Source organism: Ictidomys tridecemlineatus, chromosome 2 (genome assembly GCF_052094955.1).
Source record: "Ictidomys tridecemlineatus isolate mIctTri1 chromosome 2, mIctTri1.hap1, whole genome shotgun sequence".
NCBI classification, from domain to species: Eukaryota; Metazoa; Chordata; class Mammalia; order Rodentia; family Sciuridae; genus Ictidomys; species Ictidomys tridecemlineatus.
In genome coordinates, this window is record NC_135478.1 from 200,922,974 (window position 1) to 200,942,208 (window position 19,235).

Sequence of the window (19,235 nt, forward strand, 5' to 3'; positions counted from 1 at the left end):
AAACATCAAAATAAGAAAGCCAACCAAGCAAAGAAAATTGGGTTCTTTGCAAGGATCAGTAAGATTAATAAGCCTCTAGCAAGACCTATGGTATGTCTATATGTATATATATATATATATATATATATATATATGTATATATGTATATATATACATATATATTTTATATATGTATATAAATACATATGTATGTATGTATATATATATAAAAGAGGATCTAGAAATGATTAATATAAGTAATGAAACAAGTATCATTGTAAGCCTTGCTAACAGGATAATAAGGGAATATTATGAACACCTCTACACAAGTAAATCATTTGACTACCCCTATATCTATGAAGGAAGTTGAATTTGTAATTTAAAATTAACCTCCCAAAATGAAGTCTCCAAGCCCAGATGGTTTCATTTTAGAACTACCAAATGGTTAAAGAAGAATTAGCACTGGTTCCAAATAATCTCTTCTTGGAAATAGAAAAAGAGGGAACACTTACCATTTTACCTTATGAAGCTATTAATATCCTGATACCAAAGTGTTTATAAAGATGGTTCAAAAAGGACAATTACAGACCAATATTCCTCATCAACATAGGCACAAAAATTCTTTTAAATATTCACAAATATGATTCATTCATATATATATATATGAATGAATCATATTTGTTTTATATATATATAAAGAGAGAGAGAGAGAGAGAGAGAGAGAGAGAGAGAGAGGCTGGGGATATAGCTCAGTTGGTAGAGTGCTTGCCTTGCATGCACAAGGCCCTGAGGTCAATCTCCAGCACCAAAAAAAAAAAAAAAAAAAAAAGAAAGAAAGAAAAGAAAAAAGAAAGAAAATATACACTATAACTAAGGGGAGTTCTTCCCAGGTTTGCAGTATTTCAATATTTCAGAAAGTAGTCAGTGTGGGCTGGGATTATGGCTCAGAGATAGAGCGCTCATCTAGCATGCATGAGGAATGGGTTCAATATTCAGCACCACATAAAAATAAAATAAAGGTATTGTGTCCACCCACAACTTAATTAATTAATTAATTAATTAAAAGTAATGAGTGTGATCCACATGATGACACAATGAAGATGATAACCTGGGGATTACATTTCTTCACTGGCCAGAGGCACAACTACGTTACAAACCTAGGGAAGTTTTCCCAACCCACCTTCCCTCCCTGAGCTTCTCTTGACAATTTCCCTGACCCACAAAGAAAGGAAAGAGGAGGCTCTCAATACTTCTTAGGAGAACACAAATCATCAGGAAAAGAGAGCTGGGAGCAGCGCTTCTGGTTTGGATAGATAGCTGTATTGAATATTGGCAGTGGAGGAAGGATCTAAAGTCCTGACTCACAACTGTCGCTGCCGCTGAGAGGAATGAGACAAGTGATGGAAAAACAGTAGAACAGAATAGACCTTATTGAAAAGAAACTGACCTACATGCCTGGGTGGAGTAGAATGGATGTAAAGACAATGTCAAATAGGGAGCAACTGTTTGTATAGAAGAAAATCAAATCCAACTATCATGCACATACTATTAACGACCAAGCTACAGGATGTGGTGGAGCAGGGTGTGGAGGACTGTCTCCATTCACTGAGCAAAGCCCAGCTATGTGGAGGAACTTCTCTGAATCTGTTCACACACATTATCTTGCTGAGATCTCATGACAACCCATAGATGTAGATATTATAATTCCCATTTTATAGATGAGAGAACTGTGACTAGGAGAGCTTATGACAGTAAAATTCCCAGAGTCACATATCGAGTAAGTAGTGGAGTCAAGTGCAGAACTCAGGTTGGGGCTCCACTGCAGCATGCTGCCCTCTTATCCTGAGAGGTAAGCTAGACCAGCGCACACCTCAGATCTGAAGGCATCTGCCAGAAGGTTTATTCTGCTACAGACAGCTTGTTCTGCAGAGGAATTCTTGCCTGGCTTTGCTTATGGTTTCATTATTCAGGAAGTGGTGGAAGGAACCAGGGCTAGTGAGACTGCAGTTCTACTGCAGTCTGTAGAGTCGTGCCCACAGCCCAGGGAGCAGCTACTCTAACCTTCATTCTTCAAACCAAGAGCAGACCACTAAGATAAAGATGATGGGAACTTGGGAAGAAGAGATCCAGATTTTAGGGTACACAGTGGCATGTTCAAAAATGTTCCTAGGCCATAATAATAACTAATATTCATAGGCATTTTGCTATACATTTTTTTTTTACTTTATCTCATGATATATTCGACATATTGTTCTATGATCCCAATTTTACATATGAGGAAACTGAGGGGGCAAGGAGGCTAACTAACTTGCCCCAGTTCACTGGGATAGAAGTGAACTTGGGCAAGTGAGACTCTGGAGCTGAGTCACTTTGACACTAAGCTGTATTTGTTCCCAAACAAATTTCAGAAAATAGGAAAGATATCACAGCCCTGTGTTCATAGACTGGAAGGAAACTTAACTCTAAAAAAAAAAAGGAAAAAAACTTCTACTTGCAGAGTTCTAAGAAATCACTCAGAGGAAAAAGAGTTCTCTGAAGAAGCCAAGGTGCCTGCATGTTTTAGCCAGCTTTTTGTGCGGCTGTGATCAAAATACATGAAAGAACAACTTAGAGGAGGAAAAGCTGATTTATTTGGTGCTCACAGTTTCACAGGTCTCCGTTCATAGATGGCTGGCTTCATTGCTCTGAGCCTCAGGGGAAAAGGCTCAGGGGAGGAAAGCTGCTCATCTCATGGTGGGATCAGAAAGCAGAGAGAGCAGACAGAGCAGAGAAGGGGCCACCGAGGAGATGCACCATCCATACCTGCCTTCGGTTACCACCCAGTCATTCAAGCTAGGACAGGCTGGTTAGGTTACAGCCTTATAATCCAACAGCTTTACCTCTGAATATTCCTGTATTAACACAAGAGCTTTTGGGGGACACCCCCTCATCCAAACCATACCACCACCAAGGTATATTCTGCTCATTTCATTGTGTAAAAGACAAAAGATAGAAAAGGAGCCTTATCAGAGTTAAAGTCAGGTTACCAATAAGTGACAGGGGTCTTCCAGGGGGTTTAAGTGTAGCTGTCCTGTGATGTAAGAAGGCCCACGACACCTCTAAGGGTTTCACACATGTGTTCCAAGAGGGAAGAAGGAGGATAATAAGTCACTGCTTAATGAGTATGGAGTAATATCAGGATAAAAACAATAAAAAAGAAATGTTATTCATAATTAGAAAGGGAAAAATGAATGCAGTTAATATTAATGAAAGTCAGATTTTTAAATCATACTTCATTCAGGAAACAAACCCCTAAACTCTTCACATGGATTCAAATCTTCCTGTGAATATAAAAGATCAAGAGGTGAGAACTAGCAAAATTTCTGCACAATTTCTTTATGAATGGAGGAAGGCGATCCAAGGTTTGGAATTAGGTAACATTCTAATTTATTGAGAGGAATTAGACTCCCCACACAACCAACGCGTGATCTGACCCAGGAATACATGTCAGACTTCAAATGAAATATTAAAAAATGGTTTGTAAGCACTTATAAAAGTAAAAGGTCATCACTAAAAGCCAGCATGAGGACAAGAATACCAAAATATTTTCACTTTGCATTTTTGAGTGGGTTGCTAGTATTTTGTATTCAGTAGGTAATTTATCAAAATTTCATATTACTTTTGTTGTCACACTAGAAAAACATGGGGGAAATCAGTAACAGCAATGCATTCACAGTTCTAATTTCTCTGTTCAGAGGGCTCTGTACCCACCCCACAAACTCTGTCCTTGGTTCTGCCCCACTCATGTTTCTATCCACTAGGATGAGGACCTGCAAGAAATACTTCCTTATCACTTGAGCAGTAAAATAGAACATATTATATATTTTGAATGACAGAATCTAGAACTGAAACATTCTATTCTACAACAAATCCAAGAGTAGTATTTAGAAGAAAATGACCCAGGCTCATGAGTTGACATTTAAAACGACTCACCATACAAATGCTGTAGGGACTAAGTTTTAACAGTTCCGAATAAATGTAAGAGTTCTAGCTGACCATATGCTCAAAATTAGTTAACTTTACATATATGATTTATCTGTCTTCAGTCAATGCAGGGGTAGATAGGATTAGTAGAAGGGAGATATTATGCCTCATCAAAGGGTAGAATGTAGGACAAGCTTGCAGGTTTGTTTTAGTCAGATTTTTCATTGCTGTGACCAAAACAGGACAAGGATAATTTTACAGGAGGAAAAGTTTATTTGAGGTTCATGGTTTCAGAGGTCTCAGTCCATAGCTGACCAACTCCATTGCTCTGGGCCCAAGTTGAGGTAAAACATCATGGTAGAAAGGTGTGGACGAGAGAAGCAGTTCAGGACATGGCAATCAGGAAGCAGAGAGAGTGAGCTTTGCTCAACAGGGACAAAATATAAGCCCCAAAGACATGCTCCCAATGACCCACCTCCTCCAGCCACACCTACCTGCCTGCAGTTACCACCTAGTTAATCCTTACCAGGGTATTAATGTGCTGATTAGATTAAGTCTCTCATAACCCAATCATTTCACCTCTGAATGCTCTTATATTGTCTCACACATGAGCTATGGGGGGACATCTCATATAAACCTTAACAAGCTTCCATAATGTGTACTTTTATGTCTAGGAAGACCTCTGATGATCAGAGCTATTCTCACTGGGAAACAAATTTCCTACTACTAGAAATTCTTAGAAAGTCACCAGGAATGCTGTAGAAGATATCCTGCCCTTCACACACCCTGACCTATGAATACAGAATATCTGTAACCTTCCTCATAGAAGATTGTCCTAAGGGACCACTGACTTTCTTACTAGCTTAAAAACTTATATTCCACTCTGGAGGCTTCTCAGAGCCTGGTCTTCTTGTGCCCTGGGCTCACCTACTATGAGATCCCCTCTTCCCGGCCCAGATGCTTATTCTCAGGCAGATTCACTGGCTCCTGTGTGAACACTCTGTTGCTGGACTTTAGCTTCACAAAGATGGTTGGCACTATCTATTCCTCACTGCCACCCCTGTGCAGATCTATGTGGATCTCCCAGATCATGGTGAAGAGAGAATTTCTTGTCTTCCACATGTTCAGGGTTACCTGTTTTCACTAAAATACTTTTTACTATCCCACAGAATCTTGCCAGATGGAAAATTTTAGTGTGATACTGTCATTGCTAAGTCTGCCTGATTCCAATGCCACATTTCATCATGTATAAATTGTCTCTGAAGCTTGAGGAACAACAGCTCATAGTACCAACTGACCAAAACCTGCCCAGCCCACCTCCTTCACAAAGTTTTCTATGCCATTATCGCTTTTATTAGCGACAATCTTCTTCCAAAATTCTTCTTTGTGATCTCTTGAAGATGAAATCTAAGGGCTAAAAAAGCAGCAGCAACAACAGCAACAACAAATAGCTAAGAGGAGTACAAATCTATTTTGGCTTAAAATTTAAAAACTATCAAGACAGCTTAACTGTCTTAAACCATAGGAACCAAGTTCTTATCATGGTTAAATATCAGCCAAACAACATTTTAAATTGCCAGTATGTTGAAAAGCCCTCTAATATGCTCAATGTTATCAATGGAACTGGAATTATAAAGATCATCTTAGGTTTTCTATTTAAGATAGTTTCAAGGTTTTTAATGAGCTTACAACAAATGAGCTTTCAAAGATAAAGTACTTACTAGGTGGGTGCGGTGGCTCACACCTCTAATTCCAGTGACTTGGGAGGCTGAGGCAGAAGAATTGCACATTCAAAGCCAGTCTCAGCAACGTAGTGAGGTCCTAAGTAACTTGGTGAGACCCTGTCTCAAAATTTTAAAATGGGGGGTGGGCAGGTGCTAGGGATATGGCTCAGTGGTTAAGTGCCCTTGGGTTCAATCCCTGTACCAAAAAAAAAAAAAAAAAAAAGTACTAACTAAGTATATCAGGTACTGCCAAATCTCAGTCTCTGGATGGGCACTAATTACAATCTCATTTAGAATTTTATTATTGACACACACTTAAATCTCAGGGACAAAACTGCAGTTAGTTTGCTCACAACAGGCCTTGTCTTAAAGATTAATGACTCAAAAGAGGTAACTGATGGGCCTCAGCTGAAATAAATTTTAAAATAAGCACCTCATTATCTGAAGAAACAGATAGCAGGCAGCACATTTATTTGTTTAGTCAGTGAAGTTGGGAACAGGAGGGTGTCTACATATGAGCACGGAGAGAAAAACATCAGGTCTTTGCAGTTTTTTTTTTTTTTTAAAGAGAGAGTGAGAGAGGAGAGAGAGTGAGAGAGAGAATTTTTAATATTTGTTTTTTAGTTCTCGGCGGACACAACATCTTTGTTGGTATGTGGTGCTGAGGATCGAACCCGGGCCGCACGCATGCTAGGCGAGCGCGCTACCGCTTGAGCCACATTCCCAGCCCCAGGTCTTTGCAGTTTTAAAATTACAAACTTACAAAAATTCTACTGAAAGAATTGAGAATACTCTCCTAACAATGTTAAGATGTTCATCAATAGTGGAGTTATATTTCCATTAATGCCTGTGCTGGTTTTCTGCATACTACAATTTCCTTTGCCTCTCATGAGCATCACGTGCCACGTTTCCTCCTTTGGCCCTCAAACAAGTTGAAATAATGAATCCAAGAAACTGCTGATCTGATTGAGAACTAAAATGTGCCCCATTGCCAACCACTTCTGTTCCCCAAATCAACACAGGATTGGGGCTCCAGAAAAGGAGTGCAGTGAGGGTGCCTAGGATGAGAGAGAAAGGCATAAAAAGAGCAAAGCAGAAAAGGGGAAAAGGAGATCCTACTGAGAGGACAAGGAATCAGAGCAGCAGGGACTCATTTTCCAGCTGCCCCAAGTGTGGATGTTTCTATTACCTATGGGCCACCCTCCACTCAGCAGCCCACACTCAGCTCCCTGAACATGGGCTGGGAGAACTATAAATATTTTGTAAAATGATTTTTTTCTACCCATCCAAAGTAACAGTTACAAAGGAGGTAATACGCAACCAAGAAATTTATAGTAGGATTGAATACAAGCATTTCATGAAGAAATACAATGACGTCCATCTGTTGCTGGATACCTGAATCCCACAGCCACTAGCAGGAGTGGGAAGAGCACTGGATTGAAATTCTGGTTCCAGACTCTTGCAGTGTGATTCTAGGAAGATCGCATAAGACTTGAAATTCTTTTCCATAAAATCAGGTTAATAATGAATGATCACCATTTACTAAATTATATACGAAATCCTTTTTTTTAATATTTCCTCTTTTCCCTCCAATAGTCCTATGAAGTAGGTACTGTTGTTATTCCCATCTCCCAGCCATCAATACACATCAAGGTCATGGTAAGTCTGACATAGGAACAAACAGGAAAAGAAAATCATCCTCCACTTAACAAGTAACATCGAGTTACACAGAATGAAGTGGATCATTCAGTTTCCTTCTTTATAGAGTGGGGATGATAAAGATGGCAGGCACCACACAGATTTGTTAGAATTAAATGGAGAGAGCTAAAGTGTGTAGAGCATGTGTGGCCAATGGTACCTCCTAAGCTGGTTACTACCAGTGGGGCTGGACTGACTGTCAAGGGAGCTACATAAACACATTGAATAGCCCCTCCCAGAGGAGACTAAGCCAAGATGGGGTAAGTAAGATACCAGCACAAAGACTCTCTAGATGCAGGCTGGGGAGTTTATGGTGATAGCAGGAAGGCTTCCCCCTGGAGAGTCGTGGGTAAATGAATGTGTCTAGGGAAAGGGAGGTCACTAAGAAGGTAGAGACAAAGGACAGCTGGGAGGCCAGCAGATGCTGTCACTGCAGAGGGGGACACATTAAGAGGAGGCTTGCTTTAAGGGCTGCATGGACAAAAGTAAGATGCATGTACATTCTTTTAGGAAAGGAAGTTTCTTTGAAAGTTGTGGTTTTTAAAGTTTGCTTCATAAAAAACACACCCAGCTGGTGTGGTAGCACATGCCTGTAATCCCAGTGACTCAGGAGGCAGAGGCAGGAGGAATAAGGTCTGAGGCCAGCCTCAACAATTTAGCAAGGCCCTAACCAAGTTAGGGACCCCATCTCAAATAGAAAGAGCTGAGAATGTAGCCCTGTGGTAAAGCATCCCTGGGTTCAATTCCTAGTACCAACCAACCAACCAACCAACCGACAGACAGACATATGGAGATGGGATAAGGGAGGGACAACCTGTGCACTTTGTTTTTAAAAGTCATTTGTCCCATCATCCTCTCCCCCAGGGACTAATGGCCTGGTGAAGATGGTCACCTTGATGTATTCTATTAGGAAAAGAATTCTAACAGCCTATTTTTTTTGTGTGTGTGCAGAACTTTCTGGAAATCTTAGAATAATAACTGTGTTTGTTTTTTTCATTTTAAGTGCTAAAAGAGATGCAGTCCTATACCTTCTGTATATAGTACAGCTGTGGCTTTATAATAAAAACAGGTGCTTGTACAAATGCTTCAGTATTAGTTGTGCACTAATCAATTCTGCCAGATGTTGGAGCCCCTCCTATATTTGAGAGACTGTCAGTAAAGTGAAATTTGACAACTAGCCGATTCACAGATAATAGCCATCTGGTTGGCTAGCTTCCCTTAACAAATCACGAACGTTTCTCTTGCTGTATGATTCAATTAATTGCTGAGTGAATCAAAGATCAAATCACTGTAATATATGATACATTATATTAGTTATTGTTGTGGTTCCACTTGCCACATTGCTCATAACTCATGCACCAATTAAAAGTCTCCTGGGATCATCTTTCTTATTTGGCTCCAGTCACTGAGAAGGAGACACAATATGCATGATGGCCTATTTCAGCACCAGCCACTCAGAGGTGCAGGAGGAGAAGCAATACTCCAAGTCAGCTCATAGAAACCTTACGATTCTTACACTGAAGTGAATAAAGATAAATATTGTCTAAAGCCTGAAGAGAAAGGTTTTCTTAGCAGTCTAGAATAGCTCTATTGTTGTTCTTTTGTCAGAGAAAACAGAGTTCCAACAACTCTGAACCACTTTCATCTTGTGTGTTTGAGCCAGGGGCGGTAGCACATGCCTGTAATCCCAGTAGCTTGGGAAGCTGAGGCAGGAGGATTGCGAGTTCAAAGCTATCTTCAGCAAAAGCTAGGCACTAAGCAACTCAGTGAGACCTGTCTCTAAATAAAATACAAAATAGGGCTGAAGATGTGGCTTAGTTGTTGAGTGCCCTTGAGTTCAATCCCTGGTACCCCTCCCACCCCACAAATCATCTTGTGTGTCCGTGCACAAGTCCAATACAATGGTTCTCAAACTTTGGTGTGCATCAGGGCTTGTTAAAACACTAATTGTTGAGTTCCATATCCAGAGTTTCTAATTCCATAGGCCTGGGGGCAGGGCCCAAGAATTTGCATGACTAACAAGTTCCTGAGTGATACTGAGGCTGCTGGGAACCACATCTTGAGACTCACTGGTCTAGGAGTCTATTAAAACAAGTCATGCTTCATCTCAGGCAGCCTGCAGTTGTTAAAAAATTAAGGAATTGAAGTAAATTACTGTTTCTTTTTGAACTGCCAATATTTTGGCTTCAAATGCCAGTCTACATCTCTCCTTAACAATTACAGAGAAATTAATACTCTTTCTACAATATTAAGAAGTCAACAAACATTGACCATGTGTCTGATCCAGGATGGGGTGTTCTGGAGTCCTGCCCCAAGGACCTGACCAAATATTCAGGACAGTTGAAGCAGAAATTCCTATGCCAGGGGCCTGCGCACTTGCATTCCATCCATCTTGGAGCTTTGACCTAAGCAAGATTGTGTGTTAAGTGCTGTCTAGAATGTGTCATCTTGGAATACACAGGTGGAAGTTCTTAGCCATTCTCTCTTCCATAGACTCCCTCTACTCTCCCATAACTAATGCACTGGCAACTGTGGCTAGTTCACTTTGACAGAGTTTAAAATTACAATTTTTGAGTGCCTGGAGGCAAACCTGGCCCATGTTGCCCACTTCTCAGCAATGCCCATCTCCTCGGCCTTCACCTCTGCCCCCTTTCACTCCCTCTTAGAGGCCAACCACACCTTGTTTCCTTAGCCTCTTCTTCCTGACCCCCATCCCAGACTACTCCTTTGGAATACTCCCCTAAACGTAATGAGATGTTTGCTTACACCTGTTAATCTTGCTAAATTTCAGTGTCCTGAGAGCACACATGATCTGTTCCATCCACCAGAGCATTCCAAGAGCCTAGCCAGTGTCTGTACAGGAAAGATATTCTGGGACAGCATGACCCTGAAGCTCGAATGAATGCCTAGATAACGAGCCACACTAGAACCAACTTTGTGAGGGAGAAATGACTCCCTTGTCCCAGGAGCTACAAAGTCCCAAGGCCCCACGGGGGCCACTAGGTGGGAAGTTGCTCTAAAAACACTCCCTCTCGTATAGTACTGGTCCTGACTCACCTCCCAAGCTGTTCCAGACTTTTCTTTCACTCAACCTGTGTGATACGGAATTTTTTCTAAGTCCAACCCATGGCAGATCGCAATTGGAAAGGAGCCCAACCTGTATGACCAAGATTCATTAATATTCATGGCTGAGTGCAGATTTTTCTGCTTCCTAAAGAAAGTGTGGCTTCATGATATATTCTGATGACTTCCACATTGACATTAAAGCCCTCCCTGATGTTCTCTCAGCTCATAACTGCAGCTGCCTCTTCTATAGCTCCAACTATGTCTCGAGATATCTCAAACTTCCCTGCCCTGAACTGTTTGCTTGATCTTTTCCATAAACCCAGTCCTCCCAGACTCCTACTTCCTTAAACAAGTCTTACATCATCCTGAATTCTTCTTTGCTCCAACATTACATCAAGCAACGAATCATATCTCCTGCCTTCAATTTTGATTATGCCTAGATTCTGACCACATCTTACCATTTCTACCAATATAATTATAGTCCTGGCCACCATTATGCCTCTCAGGGTTTACAGTTAGTTTCCTATCCTGTCTCCTTATTTGGTGGCTGATCCTCTATGGCCTCTTCTCAAACACATTTTAGCTAAAATTTAAGTCATAACTCAGTTCACCCCTCTGTGGTCATAGCCCTCCAAGGGCTTCCCATTTGCAAGTTGAATCTAAAGCTCTTCTTGTGGTTCCCAAGGCCTTCCTGCTGTGTGACCTCTGCTGCCATGTCCTCTCTGTTCTTCTTACTGTGCCAGCCACTCTGGCCTCCTCCACCCTAGGGCCTTTGCACTCACCGTTCTCTCAGCTTGCAGTACCTTCCCCAACATCTGCCCAGTGGATCCTTATTTCCCTCCACCTGAGGTCTTCTGTAATCACCAGTTTCAACTGTATTAGAGCCACCATTTCCTACCAATTTTTCTCCATAATACCTATCCTTGAGAAGAATTAAGTTTTATTTTGGTTGGTTTTTTAAAAGGTAATATTGTGACTAGAAAGGGTAACAGAAGTCAGGTAGGGTAAATAGCAGGGAGCAAGCAAAAAGCGTCTTCCAATAACCCGATGATGTGTACTTCAGTGTAGGCTCTAGAACTGGGTCTGTGTATATGGAAACCCTGAATTCTAAGGCTCTTCCCTTTAAGGCAAAGATTAGCATGCTTACTGTAGCTGAATAAAAATGCCCAGAATACAAAAATGTCTATTCTTTAAAACAGAAATCCTAGTCAGGCATAGTGGCAACACTCCTGTAATCCCAGTGGCTTGGAAGACTCAGGCAGGAGGATTACACATTCAGAGCCAGCCTTAGCAACTTAGTGAGGTTCTAAGCAACTTAGCAAGGTTCTGCCTCAAAAAAAAAAAAAAAAAAAAAAAAAAGTGGGGTAGGGTGGGTGGAGATGTGGCTCAGTGGTTCAGTGCCCCTGAGGATTCAATTCCTGGTATCAAAAACAAACAACAACAAAACAACCACCCCCCCAACACACCCGAAATCCTTTTGGTTACTGGTAGATGGAAGGTACAGACCAGATATTAGAACAAAACAGAAAAAAAATAAAGACTATTGATCAAGCACATCCCTTCCCTGGATGGAAGGGTTCAGGTGTGACAAAACTGAGTGTGAAAACTTCTTTAGAGAGTAAATTTGGAAATCCTCATCAGGCCAACAGTATTTTCAGTCTTGAGAAGGAAAATGGTCTCTAACTTAAAAAAAAAATTCTTCATTAGAACAAATCAACTAAGAAATGTTTTCTATTAATCACATCAATAAAGTTCCATAATTCCAGAGGGATCTTCCTAGTGAAGGAGAATATTTAATTGTGATTTTGTTTTCAAATTGGAAAAAAAGTTATCCCAGTGATAACTTAGTGATATTCACAGAAGGATGTGCCAATCAAGAGACATTTCAAAACAAATGAACTATTTCCCTTCATTCATTTTGAACTAGTTTTCCCATATATAAATCGGACATAGTTTTGTCCTTGTGGGAGTTATGTGACTTAAACTTTTTGATGGTCTTTAAAAACTGGACAATAGTAATTGAACAGACTTTTTCCACAGTAAGAAAAAAAAAATCTGTGGAAAGCTGAACCAGCGTTAACATTTACATAGTCTGCACACTACAGTGTTAATAATTTTCTTGTCATTAATCATGATCAAGAGCTAAATATCATTTTAACCATAAAGTCTCTATCAAAATTACTCCAAAGTATTATGTATGTGTGTGTGTATATATGTGTGTATGTAGGCAGGTATGTACATATATATGTATATATGTGTACATACACATATATCTCCCCCTGTACCATTTGTTTGCCTTGAGCACGATTTGTATTCATCTTCAGGTCAAATTTTTCATTACAAAAGATAACCATACTTTCAAAGTGAATTAAATTACAAGCCTTTTTTAATAACTGCTTTTCAGTGAGTGGGTATAGGAAAAGCTATTTAATCTAACTTAAAGTTTTGCTTCAGCACTCAACTAAATAGAAATTTTAAAGGAAGTTCTGCTCAAACATATGATAAAATATTGTATAGTTCTAGCTTCAAGAGAAATGTGATTTCATTTTGTAAATCGAGAAAAAAGCTTATTAGTTAAAGTAAACTTATGAAATTCTCATAGGTATTTTTATGAACTGAAACAAATAAATTCATTTGAATTGCTATGTATCTTCCTAACATTTTAAAATGAAAAACAATATGTTTGTATAAATAGTCATCCTTTCATGGGGTATACTTATTTATCAAGCTCCCACATCAACTTAAAAGTTTGAATTCTACAGGACACTTTCATATTAAATGTCAATGTTAAGGAAAATTTAGACTCAAAAAGAAATTTTGGGTAACAATTGTAGTTTTTAGAATATGTGTAATTCCATTTACTTTCTCAGCTTTTCAATTCTATTTATCTTAAAATGAGTTTCACACAATGTCATAATGCAGTGATTCAATATCACTACATAATGTATTTGAGAAATGTCTGGTAACTCTCCTATTATTTGGCAATTTCATGATTCAAATCTCCTTACTGTTTTGACCTTGGCTACATTTTAATGCAGAAACTTTTTTCTTTTTCAGAAAGAATTCAGAAAACTTAACATTTTTAAGATAGATAAATGTCATAATATCTTTCAGATTGCATGACTGAATCTTCTATTTAATGAGATACTTCCTTTGTATCAAGTCCTATGACCCTAAAACACACCAGGCTCTACCAGGCAGATACCTGCTGTTCATTTTGTCTAGAGCCAACTTAAAAGTAGAAGTTGATGGAAATCAGCCATAAAATCCATGTGAACAAAAAATAAGGATATCCTATTAAGATAAATTAGATTGACTAGTTCTTTATGTGCATAGCTGACTGTGCCATTTCAACAAGAACCATGCTTATCTCATGTTTATTTTCTTCAAATGGCTGCATGTATGTAGATAAATGATACAGGCAGAATATATTTTATAAGTACATAATCTAGTATTATAAGCAGATCATCTTTTTACAAAAGGAAAGTTCTAAATCATCAATAAGTGAACTGTGAACTGAGAGGCTCAAAATAAAAGTCAACTCCCATATATATATATATATATATATATACACACCCATATACAAAAATATGCTACAAGTGCCTCATGTTATAATACACAGGTCTTGGACATTTGCAAGGATGAATGGACACCTCCATGCCTGACCATGTGCCACCCAATGCCTTTCACTTCAGCACTCAAGACTCCCAGGACACAAGGCCTGTTTCCAATTAAACTCCTTAGGATTCAGTGAGCTACTGATGTTACAAATCATGCACAGTAATCACTGTGCCAACATCACTCAAGCATAGAGGTCATCCATTCGTCAGTCAGAAAGAACATACACACAAAATTTCTTATTAAATAGCTGCCATAAGTGCATGCGTGGGAAATTGATATTCATGTCATGTCATATATTGTTAAGATGATTCCTGGCTCCATTCCAAAGTTTGGAGGAATGGTACTTAACATTACTATAGACTAACTGAGTTCTGAAATTCATCATTGGCTACGGTCCTATTATTACACACCTGAGTTAGAAAGCACATATTTAAGCAGATGAACATATGACCCTACATTTAGGCTTGATTAGCACAGTTCTTTCCTGAGTTACTCAACCCAGGTTTTGGTGTCCTGTGACAAAAAGTTAAGTTCAAAAAAAGCAAAGTCTGTATAAAATATCCTATTCCATAGAATATTTTTATGAAGAAAGATTTAAAAAATGCATAATCATCATTCTATATAGTACTCAGACACTGAAAAGGCATACACAATGAAATTACTTCTCACCACTGGATTCCAGATATAAAATAATTAGAAATGTGCTAAAAATTACATTACACTTTCATGAAATATGTCTGCCAGGTAAAAATATCAAAATACAGTCTCACACAGGCTGATCATTAAGAGTATAATATTTATTAAATTTCATCATTTATGATCACTTTGGTCATAACCAAATTCACTCACATAAATTCTGACATTTAAAAACAGAACATACTGATTTTTCAACTCTTTTACTTACTTGTACTTTTTAATTCTCATGCAGCACTCATAATTAGGAAATACTGTACATTAACTCTTTCTTATTATGCCTAGTAAGAACTAAAGTTCAGAGAGTGAAAATATGTCAACATAAATTCATTCTCTAAAAGCTGCTCATAGATATATTAGCCAATGTTCCTTCTAATTAGAATTTATGATACATTCTTCTGTAAATGTATAATTGTAGTCAAATAACAATAATTAAGATGAGGCAATAATATCATTTCAGGAAAAGGATTACAACAAAAGCTGAAGAGAAGACACCAGAGCATATAAAGCCATTGAGAACACCACATACACTTCAATGTTTTCCACTTTCCAGTTGAAAAGAACATGCACAGAGTTTTCTTCGCAGACAGTTGTAAGGAGTGCATGAAAACTGGCTTTCATGTCATGTATGCTGAGACTGATGTCACTGAGGAAAACGAGCTGAGTTCATTATCTTTTAGGTCGGTCTATATCATCTATAGCTGCTAAAAGTTTCTGTCTTGCTTTCTTATTGATATGGGATCCTAGGCAAACATTCACCAGATTGGTCAGCTGCTTTGTTGAATATTCCTGCTCAAAGAAAGAATCAGATTTAGTAATAGTAAAGACATGGATCTATCAATGCAATAAAAGAACAGACAGATATTCGGGTACTGGATAGCTCTGAGCACTTAAACCAGTGACAAAAAGTGGAAATTAGACTTAGGACTCAGAAGAAAAGTTGCTTATTGAGCTCTAAAAACAAGGAATGAGGATAGTGTAATATACACTTAAATCAGGAAGGAATAGGATCTGTTTCAATGTTGAAGGCAATCTGAGGTGCCCTTGCTTGCTTTTTATCACTTCAAAGGACATATTTTTTGCTTATTTCTGTGGTATTCTTTGTTATTCAAATATCAAAATATACAGGAGTTTCAAACTTTCAAAAATTTGATTACTCTATATAAAACTTTAGTTGATAAAAACCAACAACCAAAAAAAAAAAAAAAACCTCCAACTGAACAACAACTTTCCTAAGAGGCAAAAAATGAACATGGTAACAAGAATCAGGCAGTTATTATTTTTAAAACCTGGTATTATAAATGGTAGATAGTGTATAAAACTAAGACTGAGTATCTTTCACTATCCATATCTAATTGGTTCTTGAGTTTCAGACAATGAATTGCTAGGATGAGAATGAAGAGCATTTCATCAGAAATGTTTGCACAATGATTTGGTTCTGGAGGTTGAACATAAAGAGATCAACAGGGAATGATTATTGTGTAGTATCACCTCTGACTTTATTTTAAGTAAACACTAAAGACAATACACTTCCAAAGTATGAGGAAGAGTTCGACTAAAAGCTTAGCAAACTGCTCGGCTTGTGTTTCTGCCCTCTTGAGAGCAACTGTCACCACCTGGCAAAGAATTTCATTTAACCAGTCAGCACTCAGTGAGTATCCATTGCCATCCAGCACTGGACTTGCCATTGTAGATAGTTTCTCTGGAAAGTCCCTTCTGCTGCTGAGAAATTGTCATTGAATACAGACATTTAATAAGTTAAAGCTCTTTCAAAATACTTAAAAATATTCAGTACCCCTACATTAAAACAAGAAAATCCTAAATGGATATTGTTTATTGCACTAAATAATGAATGCTTCAAAGCTGGGCTCTTTCTCAGTATCAACTTGGAAGTATTTACAGCTTATTCAACTAAGTGGATTCTGGCAACATTCAGTAGTCCATCTACATACAGATTTAGCATTTTGGTTCTCAAACGTCATTGGGGCAAAATGTGTGGAACTTTTCTCAATTCTTGGATTACTTGGTCTGAATCACTGAAAATAACATCTACTTCAATATTTAGCTTCCAACACACAACCACTTGCTCATACAAAATTCATCTAATGCTGATGCTCTAGGCTAAAGTTCATTTCCTCTTTTTACAGAAACTCGGCCTCAAAAGGATGAGTCAGATTAGGTAAATACAAATAATTCTTTATTTTCCTTACCCAAACGAAATAAAATGTTACTTAACTTTTACCTATGATGTTCACAGCCTAAGTAAATGTGAACACTGGATTTATTAAAGCAATAAGATTTAATGATAATTTTTCTATGCTTTGTATATTTTCATTAAATCCATCTTCACATACTGCCTATCCAGACAAATGATATAAGAATCATACAGAAAGGTCTCCATACCAAGCAAGTTTAAGTGATGTGTTCTGAGTTAAACTGTGCTGAAAATTCAGTATCCTAAATAAAAATGAACAGTATTTTTCTTTACTTATCTAAACATTCACACAAAAGAAAAATAATCAAATTTGTATCAAAGGTAATATTTAATGCTGGGTACACATTAAGTAGGCCATTTAAATAATACCATCAATCATCACTAATAATGGGCCCTAATGATGTTACCACTGCATTACTGAGAGGTATAAGAAGATTTGAATTTTATAACAGACTATATAGCTTAGGAATCATTACAATGTTACTGTATTCAATCTTTCTTGATGTTAACCGGCTTTAGTTTTTTTCCTACAACACAATTGCAGGAAAAATATGGTCAATGTTTTGACTTGGCTGTATATCAGATAATTACTGTGAATAGTTCAGAAGGGCTCAAAAGGATTTGATTAGGTAAAGAGCTGTGTATATTGACAGTCTCAGTATTGTAAAGAACTGACCTAAGTAATTTATGTTAAAAAAGCAAATTTTTTTTCATTTTCATGGTTTTGAATTATATAAGATTTCAGACAAGCACAAAGGAAAGGAATGAAAACTTAATTAACTGTTTTCCAACTCACCCTGTGCTCTTTGATCCAGCGTTCCATGTCATTCTCAGTTAGGTAGTAGGCTTTGATATAGGTTTCCACAAATTCTTTATCAGGAATGGGTCTAATATCTGTTAGCTTTTCAAGTTTCATTAAAAACTGTTGAAAATCCAATTGCATCAAGGCACGACCCTCATTACTGCACTTCTTGACGTTGGCATATCTAAGATATACAATAATGAGACAATATGAATAACCATCTCTTCTCTAAACCGCATTTGGATAGACTGTCCAGAAATAAGCGAGTTCAGGAAAAAAAGCACATGAGCCTTGTGTCAGGAGTGAGTTGTGTTCAAGCCCTGTCATTTACCTACCTGGTTAAAAAAAATAATAATAAAAAGGTCATTTTTCCCATCTGGTCTTCAAGTTTCCTATTTGCAAAGCAAAGATATCAAGCAACTTCAAGGTTCTTCATTTCTCTACAGACTCTAGTTCTCTGTAGCTAATTGCATTATTGATGAAACTAAGCTTTGAATGTTCCAAAGTAATCCTAGTTTTATTAAACTATTCAATATTGTAACTATTGAATGCAAAGGAAACAAATGAATAATTCTCCCATGAACACCATACTACTTCCATGATAAAACAATCTGCAGACTTATTCCAATACCCTACACTATTAAAACACTATGCATTTTCAGGTGGATTAGCAATAAGGATAAATATATCAACCTTAACAGTACAGACATATTATTACTCAAATCAGTGTCTCATTTCTTTAATCAATTTTACATACCATGGAAAACTCAACCTTAGGATGTAAGAAAATCACAAATTATAATATTAAAGTGATCAAGCTTTTTCTCCTAAGTGTTTTATATTGAAGTCTAACATATATTACTCCTTTTTCTACACAAATTTGTTGAAAATACTTTTCAGTTGAGATTATTCAGGTTTTTTTTGCCAAGATGATTGTCATTTCATCACCATCACCTTTCTATTAATTTCTTCTGCTTTTTGGCTACCAAGGATTAATCTCAGGAGTACTAGACCACTGAGCCACATTCCCAGCCCTACTTTGCATTTTATTTAGAGAGAGGGTCTCACTGAGTTGTTCAGCACCTCGCTTTTTGCTGAGGCAGGCTTTGAACTCGCAGTCCTCCTGTTTTAGCCCCCCAAACCGCTAGGATTACAGACATGTGCCACTGTGCCCTGCTAATTCATTCTTTTATAACAAATGAGAACTAAGAAGAAATTAGATTAACAAGAGTATGAAAATTCAATTGATGTGTAACTCTAGATCACTGTGCATGATCTTTAAAATAGCTCTATGCCTTTTGGAAATGTTTTAAATGTATTACTGATACTTTTTGTGTTCTAGATGTTTTGGACAGACGAGTGAGTAGCAGAATTACTACTGACTGATCTATAAACTTCACACATAGAAGATTTATAGAGTTTTAACTGACAGAATGATTAACAGGGATACATGGGTTATGAGGATTGACTTTGC

At 37.8% G+C, this 19,235-nt stretch overlaps 1 protein-coding gene across 1 annotated transcript in view; it reads right to left on the reverse strand.

The window, feature by feature from the left end:
- Positions 1-14,827: 14,827 nt before the first annotated feature.
- Positions 14,828-19,235, reverse strand: part of Vps50 (VPS50 subunit of EARP/GARPII complex) — a 121,121-nt gene continuing 116,713 nt past the window's right edge. The window contains exons 27-28 of the mRNA XM_005340532.4: positions 17,756-17,945; positions 14,828-15,533 (exon numbers count right to left, since the gene is read on the reverse strand). Of these exons, the coding sequence (XP_005340589.1) occupies positions 15,414-15,533; positions 17,756-17,945 (310 nt within the window). The 3' untranslated portion in view covers positions 14,828-15,413. The remainder of the gene's footprint in view (positions 15,534-17,755; positions 17,946-19,235) is intronic.